This window comes from Numida meleagris, chromosome 13, assembly GCF_002078875.1.
Source record: "Numida meleagris isolate 19003 breed g44 Domestic line chromosome 13, NumMel1.0, whole genome shotgun sequence".
Lineage (NCBI taxonomy): Eukaryota > Metazoa > Chordata > Aves > Galliformes > Numididae > Numida > Numida meleagris.
In genome coordinates, this window is record NC_034421.1 from 7,698,511 (window position 1) to 7,719,238 (window position 20,728).

The window sequence follows — 20,728 nt, forward strand, 5'->3', positions numbered from 1 at the left end:
CCAGAAACATTGACTACAATGTTTTTCACTTACATAAATAATTATGGAAGGCTTATCTAAAAACGTTTACATGGATCAGTAGACCTACAAACCTACACGTAGCCTGAGGCCCCCCTAGACAAAGGACATTTGCAGAACACCCCAGTTAGAGGTGGAAAGGCTGCATTGTTAACAAGAAAATTTATTTGTACAAGATATTACAGAACTCCTTTAGGTTGTCAGTGTTTATGGTGTGGTTTTCTTTATTTACTGTTTGTTTTTACTTTTCAGATAGTTGATTTATCGTTGGCTGTTCTTGCAAAAGCTTCCCAGGATCATCTTCTTCTGGACTGTTCTCGTTACTGCTCTCACTGGTATCATCTGTATCATCTGGAGTGCTCACGCTGTCCTCCTCCGATTCTTCATTACTTTGTGCTATTCTGAAAGTATTTTTCAGGATTATAAAATCACAGCAAATTCTAATAAAGAAAATAATACTTAAATGTCATTACCTTGGAGAAATGATTGGCCTATTGGGATTAGAAAATTCTTTTCCTGAGTCAACATCAAATGGATCTGGAAAAAGAAGGGATGTGCATTTAAATGGTTGGACTTGATTTATTTCTGAGAACATTACTGGCAGAGGAGGGGAAGGCCTATGAAACCTGGTTCAGCTTGCTGAAAAGCTTAGCGCACTCATTTGGTCACAGGAGCTCAGAAGCCAACCACTTAAAATTTGTTCGATGTTACTGTCTTTTTATTAAGTTATTCAACATTATCAATATTTTATGAGATTAAGGGGAAAAAAAACGTCAGGAGACTAGTTAAAGGATGTGTGGTTCTTGGGATTTTTTCCATACCTATTTCTTCTTCTTTTATTTCTTCGGCGCTAGCTAGAAAGTCCTTTTCAATGCCCAGCACTTCTTCATGGCACTGACAAGCTGCGTATTTTTCCAAGAGATTTTTGTTCAGCTCAATAAACGTCTTCCCCCATTTAAATTTCCTTAGAAGAATGGTGGCCAGGTCTGGGAATCCTTTAACAGAAAATAAGGGATCATTGTTCTCCACTGTGAGATTTCACTCAGCTTACAGGTTACTAAGTTCAGCACGTCTCTTCCTATCGCTACAGCAGTGAGATGCATAACAGTATTTTTTCAATACTCACAGATTCAGATTTCTTACAATTATTATTTCACTTTAACTTGAAATGTCTAATAGAATTGAAGAAAAGTTCAGTCTTTTAGTAAGTACTACATGAAAATATTTTGTACAGTTCAGGCTATAGCCCCTGCAGTCCTTCAGTGAAAGAGCAGTTGCAATACCATATTTTCAGAAGGTAAGATCTGCCAGCAGTGCAATGGAGGATGTCTGATTGTTGAGAAGGTTCTGTAATGAGTTTGGAGAACAACTTGAGGGGACAAATTTTTAGGTTTTCTTTATTGCTCTTGACCAGAACACAGCAGACAGCTGTTACCTCTCACGAGGACAGAGGTGCACAATGATTCAATGGCTACCAGATACAAGCGCTTGGAAGAGAACAAGACAATCTCATTCCAAATTCTAGTCAAAGATCATCTCCTCATTGTATTCAAAATGTCAAAACTGCTGGTAATGTATTTTCTATCAGACACATTGCAGCCTACCAACAATGCAAAAAGCTGCAGCAAAAGCTTCCACGCAGGACAGCTTGCACGGCCGGCCGTAGTTTACAGGATTTGCAGCCACCAAGTAAGGCAGCAGCCGTAGGTGACCTCCTCTCATTTTCTTAAAGGGAGTTTCTTCTAATTTAGCCCATGAGCAATCTATAACTGCAATTCCATTCTGAGCAACGATATGCCTGAAAAGAGAGACATCGCTGTTTGAAAAACTGTTATCATTGTACTGACAAAGTGAGAATTTCAATTACCAGTTAATACTGGTGACAAATTTGAATGTGCCCTTTGTCAATCAAAAAGCATGTTTTACAATGATCTAAAATAAGTAAAAATACAGTACAGTAACATGATTTTTAGAATCTGTACAGGCAATAAAGGTTTTAAAAAGAAAATGAAAAACTGAAGGATTAAAAGCATGAGAGAAGCGTAGTTAGAAGTAACATACGCGTTCTTAAGAGAACACGAGAGTTGAGATTTAAGCTCCCCACCAGCTTCCGAAGAAGAATCTTTTCTCTGAATGAATAACTCTTTGTAAAAATTCTGCAGCCACATTAGTAAAAATGTGTCAGTGTTTCTCCACAGTAAGTGTTGTGGTTTACGTCTTGCACTGCCACAGCCTCAGACCCCCACTCAGCGTCTCCGAGGAGATGCAGCAGCTGCAGGCCCCTGTCGTTCTGAACACAACCCACAGAGCACGCTTTGATTTCTCATTAGGAATCCACATACGCTTCTCTCACCTAACACCAGATGTGTAAAAACCTTAACTGAATCTAATAAAACAGCTCACATCCACGCATCAATATACCGTAACGGCAGCAGGAAGGTCTTTCTAGCACAGTTTTGGCCGTGAATCGATGATTAAAACGTTCTCCCCCACCTGTCAATGGGCAGTGCGGCGTGTCAGCATGGCCACAGCGCCGGGCCGCAGCGCAGTGCCACCGCCCGGCCCCGGGCAGCGGGAGCGCGCGTACCTGTCGGCGGGAGAGACGCAGACAGCGGCCAGAGGGCTGAGAACGACGCCCGGGAACCTCTGATTGAGGCGCAGGTTTCGGAGCAACCCTTTTCGGGCCAGCTTCCTCCCCGTGCATTTCTTAGGATCGCAGTGCCCGAGCTCCCACATGGCAAGAGGACACGGAATCTCCGCCTCCGCGGCGCACCCCTCGGCGCCCCGCTCTCCCTGCAAACAAGCTGAAAACAGCAGGCACGCGTCAGCGGGGAGCGGACGGCCCCGCTCGGCGCCCCGCTTCTCTCAGGCTCCGCGGAGCGCTCCCGCACCTCTCAGCGCGGCCTCCGCTTCCGCAGCGAACGTGTCGAGGCAGTGAGGGTCGCACCGCGGGGCAGAGGCACCGGCGGACGGCGGCGCGCGCCTACCGCGCCTCGGGGCGCCGCGCTTCGCTGCGCCGCGCTTCATGGTCCCGCGCTTGGGCGGACCGGCCTTGATGGCCCCGGCGCGCACTTCCGCTTCCGGCGGAAGTGGTAATGGCGGCCGCCCGGCTGCTGCTCGCGGTGTTTGTGGGTGCCGTGTTGGGTGAGGGAGTGAGGGCGCTGCTCGGTCTGTCTCTCCGCCCCTCCACCTGTCCGCTAACTGTTCTCTGCTCGGCAGGTCTCCTCGCCTCGGCGGGCAAGATGAAGATCGTGGAGGAACCAAACACGTTCGGGTAGGTGGCTGGCGCTGGTTGTGTCCGCGGCCCATCCGCGCCGGGAGGGCTCGAGTTCTTCTGCCGCTCCCTACGCTGCAGCGCGTCCCTTTCTCTGGAGGAGAGCGAGACGGGCCCAGCTGGGGCGGTGCTGCCGGTCGGCCCGCGGCTGTGAGTTTGGGGACGCTCAGGCAGCCTGCGAGGAAGGAATTGGGGTCCTGATGGAAGGAAAGCCGGGCTTGAGCCAACAGTGTGTTATTGCAGCCCAAAAGGCCGACAGTACCCTGGGCTGCATCAACAGGGGTGGCAGCGGGGAGAGGGAGGGGACTGTTCTCCTCTGCTCTGCCCTCCCGAGGCCCCACCTGCAGTACCACGTCCAGGCCTAAGGCCTCCAACAGAGGAAGGATGTGGAGTTTTGGAGTTGGTCCAGAGCAGGGCCACGCAGGTGATCAGTGGGCTGGAGCACCTCTCCTCTGATGATAGGTTGAGAGAGTTGGGCTTTTTTAGCTTGGAGAAGAAAAGGCTGCGGGGAGGCCTCATTGCAGCTTTCCAGTACTTGAAGGGAGCTTACAAGCAGGAGGGGGACCAACTTTTTACACAGTCTGATTGTGATAGGACAAGGGAGAATGGCTTTAAACTAAAAGAGGCGACATTTACGTTAGATGTAAGGAACAAATTCTTCTTCAGAGAGTGGAGAGGCCCTGGCACAGGTTGCCCAGAGAAGTTGTAAGTGCCCCATCCCTGGCAGTGCTCAAGGCCAGGCTGGATGGGGCTGTGGGCAGCCTGATCTGGTGGAGGGCAGCCAGCCCCTGGCAGGGGATTGGAAACAGATGATCATTAAGTTCTCCTCCAACCTAAGCCTGATAGTGGAGGGTGTGATAATAGCTAGAAGCGTAACTCAGTCTTTAACTTTTGTTCTTTCTAAAGGTTGAATAACCCCTTCTTGCCGCAAACCAATCGGCTGCAGCCAAAGATGCCCCCTTCAGCAATATCAGGTATGTGTTATCATTATCTTTTTTTTGTACAGTTTTCATCATTTTCTGACAACCATTTGTAGAACAACCTACTTAAGATATGTGCAGGCAAATACTAATTTTATTTGTCATCATGGAAAGTAGACATGACCAAATATTTTTTGAAAATTCTGAAGAGTAGCTTAAGTTGTGTGGTGTTCCAGGACCCACTGTTGTTTGGACTGCTTTAGTTGTCATGCTCTCCTTATGTTTTATTCTGTACTGTTTAAGCCAGTCATAGAACTTCTGATCTTTAATAAAGACCTTTTTTCTTCTTGAAACAATGGCTAGGTATCCTTGATATTGTTGTATGAAAGTCATCCTGGCATCTGATTTGAGTATTTAATGCTTGTTTTAAAAAATTTCTAAGGGTAGTCTTGGAACAAGTCACAGAGGCTCAAAGCTGCCGTATAAATCCACCACTGTAGCAAAATAAACAGGAATTTAGCATTTTCTAGACTCTATGTGGGAGAAAGTGGTCAAATATACACTGAGTACAAAGACTAAGTAATAGGAAATAGCAGGAAATTGATTATGTCTTTAACTCTGGCCTCCTAACCTTAAGCACAAACCTAAACCTCCTTATGGGTTCAAGTTCACCAAAGGCATTTTGGTGACACCAAACATGGTTATGCTTACTTTCTTGTTTTATAAAACCAAATCAAATGCATAAATTCTGTATATACAGCGTGTGAAAGGGGAAGTAGTTAGAAAAAGGGATTATTAATAGTGAGAGTGCTGAACTGAAAGATGCCAAAAAGATCAGGAAGAAAGCGAGCAATACAATAAAGTACTTCTTTTTCTGTATGTGGGGACTTAAACGTAGCCTAAAATTGGGAGTAACTATGGAAACTGGAATCTGGGGTGTGGAACCTTCTCTTGCACAATTATTTCGTTGGCATGGAAAACTGACTTTTTTTTCTTTCATAAGACAGTCAGTGTAATAGTAACTATAATTACACTTCTAGAACATACGTTCAGGAAACAGAGCTGTGAGTGTAATGCATTCCTCAGGGACATTGAAGTCTGATTTTGTTGTTATGCAGGGAGAGTATCCTGCTCAGTAGGATACAGACTGCATTTTGTAGAGATGCAAACCCTCTGGCCAAGATAGTAGTCTTGACTGTAGAATAGATGCAAGATCTTAAGGTCAGGAAAATGAAATGGGAAAGAGAACCTGCCAATATCCCAATGGTTGGGGCATTCTGGTGGTAAGATTCTAGTGTTCTGATCTTCGCTTCTAGGAATGCTTATGTAGATCCTCGGTAAGAATTAGGCAATCCTCTCTTGGCAGTTGGAGGGTTAGAATCCAAGGTGTTTTTATTTTATCTGCTTTTGTAATCTATTTTCTTCTCCTTTCCACAGAAATATTTTATCATTCCTTGCAAAATTAGCTTAAAGAAGTGACTCTGAAATAACCCTGTAAGCACGTATTTCAGAACTTTTGGCCTTTTTTTGAACGACAAGTTACCTGTATTGGATTATTTTGACAGCAAGGTTGAAATGGTCAGTCCTACAGGAGCATTGCAACTACTGACCTGTTTGACAAGAAAAGGTTTATGTTGTTGAATATTACCCATATCAGATTGTGAAAGCCAACTGTGGTAAGGAGCGTCCGGTTTGAGAATCTCAGTGGAACCTGAGTATGCAACGGTCACTGCTCAGAGCAAAAGGGCTCCGTGGTGCATACGTCTGAGGAGTTTGTGTGACCGAGGACGGAGACAGCTGTCAACAGTTTTAATGACTTCAATTTTTAGATTTTGGTAGATGATTCCTTTTATGGACCTGGCATCCAGATATTTAGTTTGCATACAGGTTTCTTGTTACTACTGTAGAGAGAGGCTAAACTGTTTCAGTGAGTGCTGAAGGTGTAATGCGTTAAAGGTTGTGAAGTAAACCAACATAGCAGTAGAGGGTACTTAAAGTAACTCAGATGGAAAACGCAGATTTCTTTATGCACAGCAGAAAACTGAATTTGTCCAATTCCTTACAGTTTTGTCACCACAATAACTTGTTGGAATTTAACCAAAGCATTATTCTTCCTTGATGATATTTTGTGGTGTTTTTAGGCCCTGCGCATCTCTTCAGGCTTGCTGGCAAGTGTTTCAGTTTTGTGGAATCCACGTGAGTAACAAATCTGGATATTTGCTCGTTTGTTTCTATTAGGAACAAATCAGTTCTTAATTCCCATCTGAAATATTTATTCTTTTTCCCTTTTTTTTTCCCAAAGGTATAAGTATGAATTTTGTCCTTTTCATAATGTCACTCAACATGAACAGACTTTTCGATGGAATGCCTACAGTGGGATTTTAGGGTGAGGCTTTTAGATCTCTGTGTTTAATCTATGTTGTTAATAGACTGTTTTATAGATTTTCAGAAAAAAAGGCAGTTTTAAAATTATGTTTCTTCTATTGTTTCATTTAGGACACTGTAGGACCCCAGGTGTTATCCATAAAAGTAAATCATCTTGAAATACTTAGATTTTTTTAGATAAAAAACAACCTCCTGTTTTTTTTGCTGGAGGATTGAAATAACCAGTGCTGAGTTGAAAGGCCGATATATTTGTGTGAGAAATCCAATAACATGTAATTAATGCTTGTGTTAACAGAAGTTTCATGTCTTTTAAAGATTTTCACTTTGTTGCGTATAACTGTACCATATACAAAAAGATTGATTTATGCCTAGTGGTTGTGCTAAACATATTTAATAAAAAGTAGAAAAAGACTCAATGTAGACCCAAAAAAGTGTCCCAAAGTAACCAAAGACCCTAGAGTACCCAAATCAGAAGACTTAACATAGATTTTTATTGCAGACCAGAGCACTGCTTTAAAATTACAGCCTTTGTAAATATTTTGTATATTGAAGCCTGTAGAGCTTGAGGGAAGAACTTGTCACTTTTTGTAGAATCATAGAATGGTTTGGGTTGGAAGAGATCTAGTTCCAACCTCTCTGCTGGGGACCAGGGATAACTTCCACTAGATCAGGTTGCTCAAAGCCCCATTCAGCCTGGCCTTGAACACTTCCTCAGATGGGGCATCAACAACTTCTCCGAGCAACAAAATGTACCTGTGTGCACAGCAGTCAGTAAACCAGTATGAGAAGAAAAGGGTACATCAAATCATTGAGCTTATGACTGTCAGGTGTAGAGACTAGTTGTAGCTGCTCTCACCAGCACTAGAAGTCCTACAAGCAATCAGAGTTGCACTCAGCGCTAAGATAGCATGATGACGTTTGTTGCAGGATTGATCTGGAAACTATTCTGTTGACCTTAAATAAGGGTTTGTAAGCACAAATACTTTGCAAACTGAAAGCTGATTCAGAACTGCTCTCAAAGTAATGTTGGCATGGTCTACGTTGCAGTTTGGCTAACAAATTCCACTGTTTGTAAGGTCTCAGCTATAAGAAATGGAAATACCAAAACAAGGCAAATGAGGCATATACAATTAATTTTAACACAATGTAAGGCTATTCCTATATTTCTTCCTGAATTTCCACATTTTCCTTATCAGTAACATAAAGTGAGGTCTTGTTTTTCTAGAATCTGGCATGAATGGGAAATTGACAACAACACGTTTGTTGGAATGTGGATGAGGGAAGGAGACTCATGTGAAACCAAGAACAGACAGACAAAGGTATAATAACAAAATACCTAGATTATGTTAATCTGGACATCCTGACTCTGCAGATACTTGTGTCACTCTACAGATTGAAACATTCCAATCTGGAAGAGTTCATAGTTCAAGGTATAATATAAAACAAAGATGGATTTCTGTAGCAGCTAGGTGAATGGATGGAAGTAGTCAGAATTTTACCCCGATTTTAGATACTAAGTTTACTTAGGTACTCTTGTTGATGACTTTCAACTCTTTTTTTTTTTTCCAAACTGCTTGTCTATTGTGCTTAAGAACATCCAGCAAAAACGAGGGAACAGAATTAGGCAGTTAAGAACAGTATGCCAGGAAGCTAAGCAAGCCAAGTTCAGAGAGCATGCAGGGAGAATTAAGGAAGGAATACAATAAATGGAAATGGAAGAGAAAACAACTAATTAGCAACAGATTGTGGTATGAGTGCAGTTCAAAGAAAAAGTAGAAATTCCTGTTTTGTCAAGCATTTAAAATGTTGCTTTTCACTTTCAAACACTCTGTGCCAAAAAACTGCTCAACTAGAAGGGTTAGGAAGGATGTTTGAGATTTGCTCAATGTGCAGCACATGATTTGTGCAAGTCCTTGGTCATTTTGTTCATTAAAGTTTTTCTTTTCCACCTTCCGTTTCAGTGCTACACAGTTTTAAGGATGCAGTTAATTAAACCCCACGTTTCCTGGTGACATAGATGACTGTCATGAAGGAGATCTAAAGATACTGTAGAGTTCAAAACGGGCTTGTTTTCTTGTGGAAGGTGCTTAGATATTACAATGATGATTGACAACATAATACTTGAGAGAGGTATCTATGATTGGAGAGAGTGGGAAGAGATAAGGGGCAAAATATCTTGGCCAAGGTTAGAATGTTCTTTACTGTGACTGAGGTGCCTTGTTAACATGTTTATTTCCATTGGGACTACAGAAGGAGTTACTACTCTTGTGTGACTTTTGATATTGTTATTCAGATCTTTCACTGGCATTTAGTTTTGAAGAGACTGGTGCCAAAAGTCTAAAGATTGAAACCTGCTTATAGTGACCAGATGGCTTTTGTTCTCTGGAACAGTAAAAAGAGGATCCTGACATCTAGCACAATGGTCAGAACTAAGATTTTTTTTTTTTTTTTTAATGAATTCTGCTTATGTTGGAGGAGGTTCTACAGGGTGTCCTATTCACCCTCCTTTTTACTCTCATTCCTTCTGGACCTATGGTGCTTGGGAGACCAGAGGAAAATGGTAGATGAGGATCATTTCCCATTACAAGAAGGCATTTTCCTGTGTTCGAGAAAGTAACTTAATTTTTAATGTGCTAGCTATGATTTCCTTTCTATTGGTGAAGGCACAGGAAGCTTTGAGACAACACTATACATAGAAAAGCCTCCGTTAACCTTCGAAGACAGGAAATTGTTTGTCACCTCTTTAATGTGAACTTGTTTCATTCACCTTTGTTTTTACTGATGTTTAGGTTCATCTTGTTTGTGGAAAGAGCAATAAATTGGCTTATGTGTCTGAGCCAAGTACTTGTGTCTACTCCCTCACATTCGAGACTCCTCTTGTGTGCCATCCCCACTCTCTTTTGGGTAAGATTTAGAAAGTCATTTTTGTATGAAGAACCTGGCTTAATACACCAATTTTAGAATGTACATTTTTAGGTCTTTTAAGTTTGTAAGCTGATTTCAAAGAGAATTACATGTAATACATAATGCTAACTGCATTTAAATCCCTATCATTGTTGCAGATATGTTTTTCTCAAATAAATTGTCATTACTAATAGAGAACCAGCGAGTGATACTTGTTGGTTTCTTGAACTAGCCATAGGAATCAGCCCTGCAGTATCTGCTCATTTATGTACATTAAAAAAAAAAGAAATTACTTTCAACAAAGAAATATGAGACCTTCTAGTTGGAAATAAGAGAAACTTGGTTGGTGGCATTCTCCAGAAACATTAAGTCAGTGAAGTGGAATTTAAGTTCAAAGCCAACTCTTGAAAGCTGCATGTGTGCTACTAGAAAACCACTTAACTAATAAAGGACGTGGTTTGCCTTCCGTTTTTTCAGTTTATCCGACTCTGACTGAAGCACTACAGAGGAAATGGGATGAAGCAGAGCAATCTCTGTATGATCAGCTAATAACTGAGCAGGTTTGTTAATTTTTTTGAGCTCTATTTGTTAAAGAACAGTTATTGTCAAATAGCTCAACCTGGCTTCTGCAGTTTCTCCTCTTGGAATGGATGTATTTATTTTGCCATTGGCAAATAGTACTTTTTGTGCTCCTTAATTGCTATATATATCAATTGATAATTGTAATTTTTTTTTTTACAGTGAAGCTTGAGGAATTAGGGCAAGGTACAGGCAGATGAGTGTCAGGTAGATTTATTTATAATAACCTTAGAATTTTTCTTTTGTAGGGTTACAAAAAAATACTGAAAGAGATTTTTGAGGAAGCGGGGCTTCTGAAAGCAACAGAAGAAAAGGAAGCTGAGAAACAGAGTAAGAAAATAAGTCTGAAATTTGAAACAGTGGAGAAGTGCAATAAGGTATAGAGTACAATATTTACAATTTGAAATTAAATTGCCACCTTTTTACTGTATGATTCATGACATAACCTCCATGTTATTATGTATCCTTGGAGAGTGAGAGCACCTTTTTGTATTTTCCTTTCTTAGGAATACAAGAAACTTTCTGAAGAAATAAAAATCCTTAAAGATTTATTAAGTCAGCACAATATTGCATACAAAGGAAGTTCTGGTGAGTTTTTTGTCATTCTTTTCCACTATTTTCTATTTAGAATGAGTATACCCAGTTGTCTTTGGTTACAGCAAAGATTAAGTAATCATATATACAGGTAAAATTCAATAAACAGAGATTTTAAAGCATGCCTAGGTCTCGATTCCTGTACGGGGGGACTTCTTTTGCTTCCAGAAAGTCTCTTGATGACTTCACATTTGAGCTTTGTTTAAATATATACATATATATACTTCTACTGCTATTATAGTTGAAGGTTGTCTCCAATACTTAATGTGCCAAAGAAAATCGGTGTTAAAGAATTCATAGCACATAAGCAGATTTTATGTAACCTTGCTTTATGCATAGTCAGCCACATGGGTTTCTTCAGCAACACTTGAAATGTTCTCTGTTTCTTTTTGAATTGTTTTCATTCTTCGTTAGTCACCTCTTTTCCCCTGCTTGATTTCTGTTAGATAAACATCTCGTGTAGTTCTGAGAAAAAAAGACTGTTGGGTGCTGGCTATGAAGAAGCAAAGTTTATCTGGATTAATTTCAGACTTTATTTTCCTCCATTCCTTCTAATCCATCATGCTGATTATTACACAAGCTGTTTATCTGAGGACTATTTAATATCCCTGCATATATATGTACAGCTCGCACATTCAGAATTGGCACCTCAAGAAACCAACAAGCCTTTGAGCAACATACTAACTTCTTCCTGTTTTGAGGAAGTTTCTTTTAACTTGGTGACTTTCTCTTCTAGGAAAATTTTCATAAAATGTTTTATTTGCATGTTTTAGCTGTGTAACTCATGCGGTATTTCTGCCAGCCTACGTGGTAGCTTATTTAATTTTTGCAGATTAGAACTTTAATCGAAAGAACTCACGGCTTACTCTAGCTGACTTATTTCAAAACTATTCAATGAATTCTGTGACAAAAATATTTGTGTTTAAATGTGGAAATAACTGATGTCTTTAACTGAATATTACAGCTGAAAACACCAGTGTTGAACAAGTGAATCACAAATGGGGGACTGCAGAGACAACTGTTCTTAACGCGTCAACGAATGCTGAACATCTGCGTGGTGATGCTGGGATTTAGAGTAACACTGTGTGAAGGAACTTAAGTGGCAAACAGCAATTTGATACGGAACGTCAAGCAAGTTGAATGTGTATCGTGACACTATGATGATTTACCTTTTGTGAGTACTCTTGACTTACTCCGTTTCTGCCCTGAAGCAAAGGGAACGGTGGAATGTCAGTGCCATTTACTGACGCCAGTTGGCGAGTTTTGTTAAACACTGGTGAGAGCTCTTTGAGGCTGCTGTGGAGCCAAGGTTTACGGAGTCTGTCTCCATTCTCAGCTTTGTTATTTTCTTTGATCAAGCGTGGTAACAGGCAGTGTAAATACAAAACAGCCCCAGAGCGGTGCTCTGAGGTGTTGTATGAAAGGTACTGGGCAGTATTCAGAATGTGTTATTTCACCTGTATGCTAAACTAAGGGGTTCCATAGCAGACTGTAGCAAAATGAATGAATAAATGGTGCGGGAGGAGCACAGAGCGAGCGCATCCAGCTCCGCTCAGAGGCCGGTGTGATCTGTGGGTAAGCTGACTGCTGTTTAGGATCTGAAGGAGAGCTGCTCTGAAAACACCCGACTGTTACAGAAGAGTAGCCGTGTGAGTACGTGGCAGTTCTCTGTGTAACGGAATAAAACGCCCTGTTCTCCCCTAACCTGCGGAAACGTTCTTGTGGAAGCCGGCGGCACCCGGCACGGCCTCCGCGGTGCCGCTTCCCCCCGCTGCCACCTCCCACGCGCCCCCGCTTCCGGCCGTTGCCTCTCGGCAGCGCTCGAGCGCCCCCCTGAGGCCGACTCGCGCATGCTCACCGCGTGCGGCGCCGAGGTCGCACTTCCGCTTCCGGGCGGCGCGGGGAGGAGAGCGGAGCAATGAGTTGGGCGCGGGCCGGCTGGCGGTGAGGCGGAGGGCGCGGCGCAGGGGACTGGGCGCCGGCAGTCCCGCACCTCTGACTCGCGTGTCTTTGCAGGGCGCGGTGCACCTTGCGCCTGCCCGGCCCCCGGAGGTGGCTGGCGGGGCGGCGGGGGCCTGAGGGCGCAGCGCGCGCCGATCCAGAGGGCGAGGGAGCCATCCCCTTCTCTGCCAGCAAGGCCAGCCCGCGGGTGTGGAGCGTCAGCCAGTCTATGGGGAGTGACTACCAGAGGCCGTGGGTGAAGGTGCTGCCTCTCAGCCTGCTGTGCAGCGGGCTGTTGCTGTGGTGCGCGTTTCGGGAAAAAACGGAGATTGACGAGCGACTGGAAGCCATATTCTCTGGTCAGATCGTGGACCCTTTTGATGCGGCACAGCAAAGCAATGCGCCTTCGCAGCTACAGAAGGAGAGATGATGAGCACAGCCGTGGTGAAGGAGCTGCCGAAGGTTCGCTGGTGTTCAGCTGGTTAAAGGCTGCTCTGACACTTGATTTGGAAAATGTGTTCTTCCGTCCTACCACCAGCCTTATCTTGCAAGCGGGATTTATTTATCTTGCTGCTTTTTTTTTTTGTTTGTATTTACTTAGTAACTTACAGTGAAAGCAGAAGGACTAGTCCTTTCCTGCATTGCATGGCAGGGATGGACAGCATGGGTTGCAAACCATCTTGTGTTTGTAGATCTATTGTGTTCGGCTCTTTTTTTTCCATGGATGGTTTTTTCTTGGTTGCACAGTGTATTAAAATGTCAAAGCTGTAAGTCTGTAACTTGGTTGCTGAAGGTGACCTTCAGCTGACACTTTGCTAGTCATGGAGTGCATTCACATAATACTGAGCACAACTCTATTAATGTATGATTGATTAATGTTCGGATTACTTTGTAATTCTACTAAATAATGCAGAGTTTACTTAATGCATAATTAGTGCTTGTTTTTTGCAGCATAATTTAGACGTGTTTTGCAGGAACTCTTAAGTGATTGGCCTGCATCGTGTGGGGGAGGGAACTCCTATTTTTGCAGAACAGCAGAGTATCTAATTTTTCTTCTGGATTTTCAGACACTCAAAACTTGTCCATGCTGGAGACTTGCCCGGGAGAGGAAGGAAAAACCACTGGTGTGACTTAGTTCTCTTTCAAGTTAGATGTATATTTTTTTTAGGCTTTCATCTGTAAAGATGTGAAGCTTCTTGAAGGCCTTCATTAAAAATCAAACAGAAATCCCTACAGCACAGCAGCAGGGGGTAATGCCCAGTAACTGAGCAGAGGACTACCAAGCACTACGTTGTCAAAGGAAATAAAGGGTTCACCTTTTGGGTGTGCGATGTGGTACGTGACTTAAAGATTCTCTGTAAAGCTTTTCAGCTGCTTGGGAACTTAAAAATGACGGTCTGCAGCGTTTTGTCGGTAAAAGCACAGCTTGGGGCTGCCGGCTCGCAGGGGCCGCGCGTTGTTCCCAGAACGCGCCTGCTGCCAGGAGGTCGCGGCGCGGCTGTCGCACGGGCACGCGCACCGCTTGCAGGAGCGCGCGGCCGCTGGGGGCGGGGGCGGGGTGGGCGGGGCCGCCCGCTGAGGGGAGGAGCCGGTCGTGCCGCGCATGCGCAGTCCCCGCCGCTCGGGACGATGCCGTCCGTTTCGAAAGCGGTGTCGCGGGGCGGAGGGTCTGGCGGGACCCCGCAGACCGAGCAGCCGACGCATTATACGTAGGTACCGCGTTCTAGAGGCGTCCTGCTTCGCGGAGCCCGGCGCTGCGCGGGGAGGGCCCCGGGCTCCGAGGCGCTGGGCCTGGCCGTGCTCCAGGCCTGCTCCGCGCGGCCTCCTGCTCCGGCGCCGGGCTGTGGGGTTGGCGGCCGGCCCTGGCCACGGCGGGCCTCGCTCCGCTTCTTTCCCGGCTCCGGCCGCTGCGGGGAGGAGGCCCGCTTACGTGTAGGCCGGATAGAGGCGGCCCGGGCGCGGGATGCCGTTGTGGTGTTACTGGCATCTCTGCTCGCGTAGCACCGTGCGCTCCCCGCAAACGCAGAGCAGTTCAGCGCCGAGTGCTGCCGTGCCCTGTCCCCAGCACGCCAAGAACGCGGCCGCTTGCCTGGATCCTGCTACACCCCCCGACTTTGGTCACCTGAAAGTTCTGCTCCCGTTCTTTTCCCGTAGTCCAAATCAGCTTAAAGATTCTTATCAAAACTTAAAGACACACTTTGTAACTGTATGCCATTACATCCTCCATTACATCTGTCTGCGTGGCTGAGAACTTAGAGATGCCCTTTATTCTCGCCAGTCCTTTCCTTGCCCGATACCTTCCGTCCCCTGTACCTGGTAGACATGCTGCACCCTTCTTGAGACCTCTGGGAAATCTGAGGTTCTTCTCTGAAGTCCCCAAGTACTCCTTCCTATGCAAGTACTTTGTAATCCTTGAGATGTAACGAACCTGTTAAACTGGCTGATAGATATATAAACTGAGACAGGAAGGAGTGCTGTCTTGCATCCTTTGATAAATAGCACAGTATTGCCCAGTCTGGCATGATCTTGGTACGCTGTGAAAAGGCACCAAGTTCCTAAATAGCTTCTGTGCTCGAAATGTCCATGACGGACTGTCCTACTTGCTTTGATTCTATGTTTCTATCAGCCTGATCCAGCTGTAGATGTCCCTGTTCTTTGCGGGAGAGTTGGGCTAGATGACCTAGAAGGGTCCCTTCCAACTCAAACAGTTCTATGATTCTACTCCTAAATAACCTTCAAAGAGACATTCAGATTGTCTCAGTGCAAACCTAACGCCCCCTAAAATAAGTTTGCTGAAGTCTGTCTCAGAGCCCCTGATAACCTTCTTAAACAACTTTCAATCCTCTAGCTTTCTGCATAGGGTGCCCACATTCTGGGATTATTGTGATTAAGCGCCCAGTTAAGCTGTGTGTGCTTTTTAGCTAAAATAGCCTTCATTGTTGTGTGGCAGCAAGCTGTATGAATGCTTATTCAGGTACCTTTATGCATTTATAATCGCTGTTTAGTGGTTACGTAGGGCAAAGTTCTGAATACTGTGTTTTTTAAATTTGTTTCTTTGATTTTAGCTCAATTACATAGCACAGAATAATTTACCAGACATTCTGCTGTGTTTTGTTTGTAATGCATCTGTCATCAGAAATAAAGTCACTCATTCAGAAGTATTCATTCAGCTGTTAAATGGTTAATTATGCATAGGAGCTAAAGCAGTGTGCAGGTACATTTGTAAAATATTTTATGGGCTAAATGCACTGAATTGTCCAGTGCCCTGTTAGTACTGTAAAAATGTGCCTCCGATAAGATAAACTTGTAACACAGTTTAATTTTTTTAGGTATCTAAAGGAATTTAGGACAGAGCAGTGCCCTCTATTTTTGCAGCACAAGTGTACCCAGCACAGACCATTTACCTGTTTTCATTGGCATTTCCTAAATCAGCGTCGTCGTAGACCTATACGAAGGCGTGATGGAACTTTTAACTACAGTCCCGATGTTTATTGTACAAAATATGATGAGACTACAGGAATCTGCCCAGATGGAGATGAGTAAGTGATTTCTTTTGGTCCCTAGGTATTTAGAGTATTGATGACTTTACAGAAATGTATTAACTTTTTCTTAGAAAAAATGGTTGATAGGATCCTGCAGTTTGACTGAGAAAACTTTCTGCAAGTGGTTTGTCAATTTTTGGCACATACGCTTTTATATAAGCATGTGTTCTTTAGGCTGTCATGGAGTTAGAGCTGTGATATTGTTTTGTAACCATTTTGAAAGCAGAATGTAAGAAATGTATTTTCTAGTATTGTTCCTGTTGTCCCTGCGCATTTTTTTGGCAGTCGTGCTGCGATAATTTCCTGACAGTTTTGAAATTGTATGTGCAAACTGCATTGTGTAGAGGCTGATGGGCTGTAGAGGAGGTGGACTGTTCTGTGATGCCTCAGCAGAGAGGAAAAAAAGGAAGGAGTTCATTTGTCAGTTATCCAGCTAGACCATTAGAGTTTCCATTTCCATGGACACGTGTCTCTTCTAGGCGAAGGCTGCAGAGGACGTGGGGAGGGTGTTATTCTGTGCCACACCCTGAGTCTTTTGATGCAGTTTCTTTTTACTGTAGGGTGGGAGAAAGTAATTTTTGGAGAGAAGTATTTTTTTAAACCCACCAGTGACCAAAATTAATTACACTGAAGTAAACTGGGGGAGAACAGTCATGTCTGTATATGCTTTTTTTTGTTGTTGGTTTTTTTTCCCATTTGTTTACAACTGATAGTTGGAAGTATAATCCATACATGATGTTAGTGACTCAGAGTTCAGACCAGGCTTCACATAGTTGTGTCTTGAAAATGGTTAGTATACCTACAAAGACTTAATGCTGATACAAGAACTTTTCTCTTACTTTTCCTAGAGAAGTCAATTTAAGTTTGCTTTCAGCTTGTTCAAGAGGTTCCGTGCCAATCAGGATCAGGCAGAAAAAACCATCATGGTGCCTCAAGTACCCCTTGACTGTAGATAAGTGTAGCATAAATAAATAAATAAACAATTTTCTTGTAGTGAGGAAATGCTCTAAGCTTGAATCAATACGGAAGGTGTCATTTCTTAGTTTGGGTGCTGTTGCTTTCTTACATGGTGCTTACTGTATTTATTACAAATATCTTTGTAAGCTAGCCTAATATAAATTCTTGTAATTTTAACAGAGACTAAGAAGTAGATTAACATTTTTTCATTTTTAAGCTGATCTGTCATGATAATTTGTGAGAATTTCTGTTTGAAGAATCCTCCAAAGTTTGTTATGAGTTAATAAGAGAGAGAGAGCGTAATTCAGAGTTGAGTGTTTAAAAATAAAGCAAGGCTTAAACTTTCCTCTTTCTGTGATATAGTTGCCCTTACCTACATCGAACAACAGGAGATACAGAAAGGAAATACCATCTCAGATATTACAAGACTGGAACATGCATTCATGAAACAGATGCCCGGGGTCACTGCGTGAAGAATGGAATTCACTGTGCCTTTGCTCATGGGCCGCATGACCTTAGACCTCCAGTGTATGATATAAGGTAGTCTGTATTTCAGATTCTGCAGCCTGTTTAGCAGGAAATACCATCTCTGTTACAACTAGACACCAGCAAATGTAGTGTGCTTTGCGTGAAAAACATGATTTCATCTGTAACTGCAAAATATAAGAATGCATTTTCCTGTGCATCAAGATAGCAGATCTAAGCATGCTAGGAAATACAAATACTAGCATTTTGTAACTTGCAGTTTGAAGAGCCATGTATGTAATTCTTATGACCAGTGAAAGAATAGATATTCTGCCCTTTGTCATGTATGCCTTGTAAATTTGTGTGTGATCTTTACATTTACAAATTAATAATTGTTAAGCCATCTTTCAGGTTCTGAACTTGTGTTTGACATTTTGCTTTCTGCCATTGATTTTTTTTCCATGTATATAATATTGGTGTTATTTTCTGCCTCTCTAATGTGTGAGCAAGTTGCTGTCAAAAGAAGTTGCTTAGTGAGTCATGTTAGTGGCACAAATGAGTTTTAGTTGTGGCCTAAACTGAGTGATAAGCATGTTGTTAAGAGGTATTATATGAAGAGGAGCAGAAGAGGAGCTTTTGTTACAGAAAGCAATATGTGTACACTTGCTAGCAAAGGATAGCAATTATTAGTGAGCTTTGAAGCCTTGGAGGTTGAGAAATATCTCTTTCTGGACAGTGGAAGAGCATTCTGGGGAGATATCATTATATACCACTATATACTTGCCCTATTCTTACACACTTCCCTTGGCATCTGCTGTTGGCCACTGTTAGAGACAGGATTTTTAGAATCCTTAGAAGAAACCTTCACCTGAGCTGGTGTGGCGGCAGTGTTATATTATCTCTCTTGTTAACCATTATTCCCAACCATACATTGGGACGTTATAGCTCCCGCTTCAACTTACTGTTCTACAGTGATTTCAGTAAGATTAGTGCCTTTGTAGTAGTTTCAAAATTGTTCCATCCAAAATCCATCCTTTGCCACAGAATTCACTGCTGCATTGCCTGTTCAGTTATGCAGAGCTTTTCTTTGCAGAAGACACTTCCATCACATAGCTGATGCTTCATCTGCAAGACTTCGGCCCACTTTCTTGTTTTTTTTTTCTTTTTTTAGCTCTCTTCATTCAGTATATGCAATATGATGCCATGTCAGGCAGAATATAGAATACTCTATCTTCGTAAACTTTTAGAATTAGAGGACAGGACATATGAGGAGGAGCTGAAGTTGCTTGGTTTGTTCAGCCTAGGGAAGACCAAGGGGAGAACTCATGGTGGCCTTCAGCATCCTCATGAGGGGACCAGAGGGGCAGGGGCTGATCTTTTCTCTTTGGTGATCAGCAGCTGGACCCAAGGGAAGGACATGAAGCTGTATCAGGGCAGATTTAGACTGGATGTTAGGATCATCGTGGGTCCCTTCCAACGCAAGATATTCTATAATTGTGTAATGTATTAGAATGAGGAACCAATGTACGGCAGTACTGAAACCAAGCTCTGTTCTCTAAGTGTTACACCGTTGTTTAGTGGCGACTGGCTGCATACAGAGCTGAAGATGCTCATAAATAGGAGTCTATATTTTAACAGCTTGAACCTAAAGTAGGCTTTAGTGTTTGTGAAAAATGGTCATATGCCATTGCTTCTCCTTATTTCAAACATCCAGCATTCGTAAGGAAGTCCAAACAGTCTTTAGTGATAGTTTTGCTCTGATATGGCCACTGATATTAGGGTTTTTCACTGCAAGCGGAGCAAAGTTATAGTCAAATCCTTGACAGAGACATTAATTTTATTTCACCTAAGAGCCTTGTTCTACTCACCTCTACCTTGAAGAAAAAGCATTCTTTGGGATCAGTATCTGTTTTCCTTCCTGCACATTCCTTGACTCTATAAAAGATATATTTTGTTAGTTTAAAAGGTTCTTGTCTTGTCCTTGAGTTTGTTGTGCTTTCCTGTCCTCTTAGAGATTTTATTTTTCTTGGAAGTTACTAGGGAGGCGGGAAGTTCTTGAAATGATATGTAAATTATATAATAATTATTTCTATTGTCAAACATCAAGTTTCTCTTCAGAAATTCTTGGAGTAGGAGTATTTTGGAATAGAAGATAAGCTCCTGGAGTATCTGTGCCTACATAAAGCAGTGCCAGTTGAAAGTGGGGGCTTTTGATTCTCATGGATATGGAGTATTGTAGATCCGCCTGTGGTGATTGGTTCCTCACCTTATTTCTCCATTGCTTCAAAGTCTGCCTAATACAGTTATGCTATAGTATCTGTCTCTTTTTTTTTAATTTTTAAATCAGTTTTACTGATTTGTCATTGTTGAATCTCTTTACAGCTTGATTTTGTAAAACGGATGTATTAAAATTGTCTCAGGTTTTTGCTAGAGGTTTCTTAGCACTAACGCATCAAGTTTTAGTTAAGTAGTGGTCATTCTGGTAGTTCACCAAGCTTGCATTGCTTACTTGAAAAAGAGTTATAAATATTTGCAGAAAAGATACTCCACACAATGATTATCATTTGCTACTTGATCTTCCAATTGTCCTGATGTACTTTTCTTGCAAAATGGTACAGTGAGCCAAAAGTACTTTCTGAATATTAGTAATGAATAACATGTACAGAATGTCAGCATCTCAGCACACTGAGGTACATGCCGGTACAAACATTGGCCGTATACGTAATGCCAGCATTCCTTCACATGTTCTCTTTGATTAGTCTGATGTGGTTATACCTTATGACCATTTGCCTGCTTTTTTAATCCAATTTAGATTTGTTAGAATCTAGATTAAATGATAAAATTTTGATAGGACAAGATTTTTTGTAGGACATATAGGGTTACTGTAGCTATACAGTTTTGCAGTGTTATTTTCTTTCCCCATTCCAGAGAACTTCAGGCACAGGAAACTTTACAGAATGGGCAGCTAGGATGTGGTGAAGGCATTCCAGATCTGCAACCAGGGAATTTAGCAAGTCAAGCAATGATTGAGAAGATCCTTAGTGAAGATCCAAGATGGCAGGGTAATGTTACCCTGTCTCCTTTCTCTGTTTCTTTAATGGTGCTTGATCTAATTTGCTGATACTGGGTTTAAAGATGGGAGATATTCA

At 42.5% G+C, this 20,728-nt stretch overlaps 5 protein-coding genes across 12 annotated transcripts in view; 4 read left to right on the forward strand and 1 right to left on the reverse strand.

Annotated features, from left to right (window-relative positions):
- UBE2I (ubiquitin conjugating enzyme E2 I) overlaps positions 1-487 on the forward strand; it is a 15,407-nt gene extending 14,920 nt beyond the window's left edge. The window contains exon 8 of the mRNA XM_021411149.1: positions 271-487. The gene's annotated coding sequence lies outside the window, so the exon portion shown is untranslated. The remainder of the gene's footprint in view (positions 1-270) is intronic.
- Positions 162-3,099, reverse strand: TSR3 (TSR3, acp transferase ribosome maturation factor). Its single transcript, XM_021411142.1, has 6 exons — positions 2,910-3,099; positions 2,606-2,822; positions 1,623-1,816; positions 840-1,013; positions 492-555; positions 162-419 (listed from the first exon to the last, which is right to left on the reverse strand). Exons 1-6 carry the CDS (start codon positions 3,043-3,045, stop codon positions 260-262), a joined length of 945 nt encoding a protein of 314 aa, XP_021266817.1. The 5' UTR covers positions 3,046-3,099; the 3' UTR covers positions 162-259.
- GNPTG (N-acetylglucosamine-1-phosphate transferase gamma subunit) lies at positions 3,071-12,101 on the forward strand. 2 transcript variants are annotated; one of them, XM_021411140.1, is made up of 11 exons: positions 3,071-3,162; positions 3,238-3,292; positions 4,199-4,266; positions 6,354-6,408; positions 6,515-6,598; positions 7,823-7,916; positions 9,387-9,501; positions 9,979-10,061; positions 10,329-10,457; positions 10,587-10,668; positions 11,639-12,101. In XM_021411140.1, the coding sequence occupies exons 1-11, from the start codon at positions 3,114-3,116 to the stop codon at positions 11,746-11,748; spliced, it is 924 nt and encodes a 307-aa protein (XP_021266815.1). In that variant the 5' UTR covers positions 3,071-3,113; the 3' UTR covers positions 11,749-12,101. The 2 variants fall into 2 exon arrangements, with proteins under 2 accessions (XP_021266815.1, XP_021266814.1); XM_021411139.1 differs by having other exon boundaries at positions 3,091-3,292.
- C13H16orf91 (chromosome 13 C16orf91 homolog) lies at positions 11,711-13,946 on the forward strand. 2 transcript variants are annotated; one of them, XM_021411151.1, is made up of 2 exons: positions 11,711-11,848; positions 12,691-13,946. In XM_021411151.1, the coding sequence occupies exons 1-2, from the start codon at positions 11,832-11,834 to the stop codon at positions 13,043-13,045; spliced, it is 372 nt and encodes a 123-aa protein (XP_021266826.1). In that variant the 5' UTR covers positions 11,711-11,831; the 3' UTR covers positions 13,046-13,946. The 2 variants fall into 2 exon arrangements, with proteins under 2 accessions (XP_021266826.1, XP_021266825.1); XM_021411150.1 differs by lacking the exon at positions 11,711-11,848 and adding an exon at positions 12,526-12,618.
- UNKL (unkempt family like zinc finger) overlaps positions 14,185-20,728 on the forward strand; it is a 35,109-nt gene continuing 28,565 nt past the window's right edge. For 3 of the 6 annotated variants that reach the window (XR_002443025.1, XM_021411121.1, XM_021411124.1), the window contains exons 1-4: positions 14,197-14,328; positions 15,945-16,154; positions 17,478-17,654; positions 20,508-20,641. Coding sequence is in view for 4 of the 6 variants with exons in the window: in XM_021411121.1 (XP_021266796.1) it covers positions 14,219-14,328; positions 15,945-16,154; positions 17,478-17,654; positions 20,508-20,641 (631 nt within the window). In the remaining 2 variants the exon portion in view is untranslated. Of the gene's footprint in view, positions 14,329-15,944; positions 16,155-17,477; positions 17,655-20,507; positions 20,642-20,728 lie in introns of those variants that run through there. The other 3 variants (XM_021411122.1, XM_021411123.1, XM_021411125.1) reach the window with 3 other exon arrangements.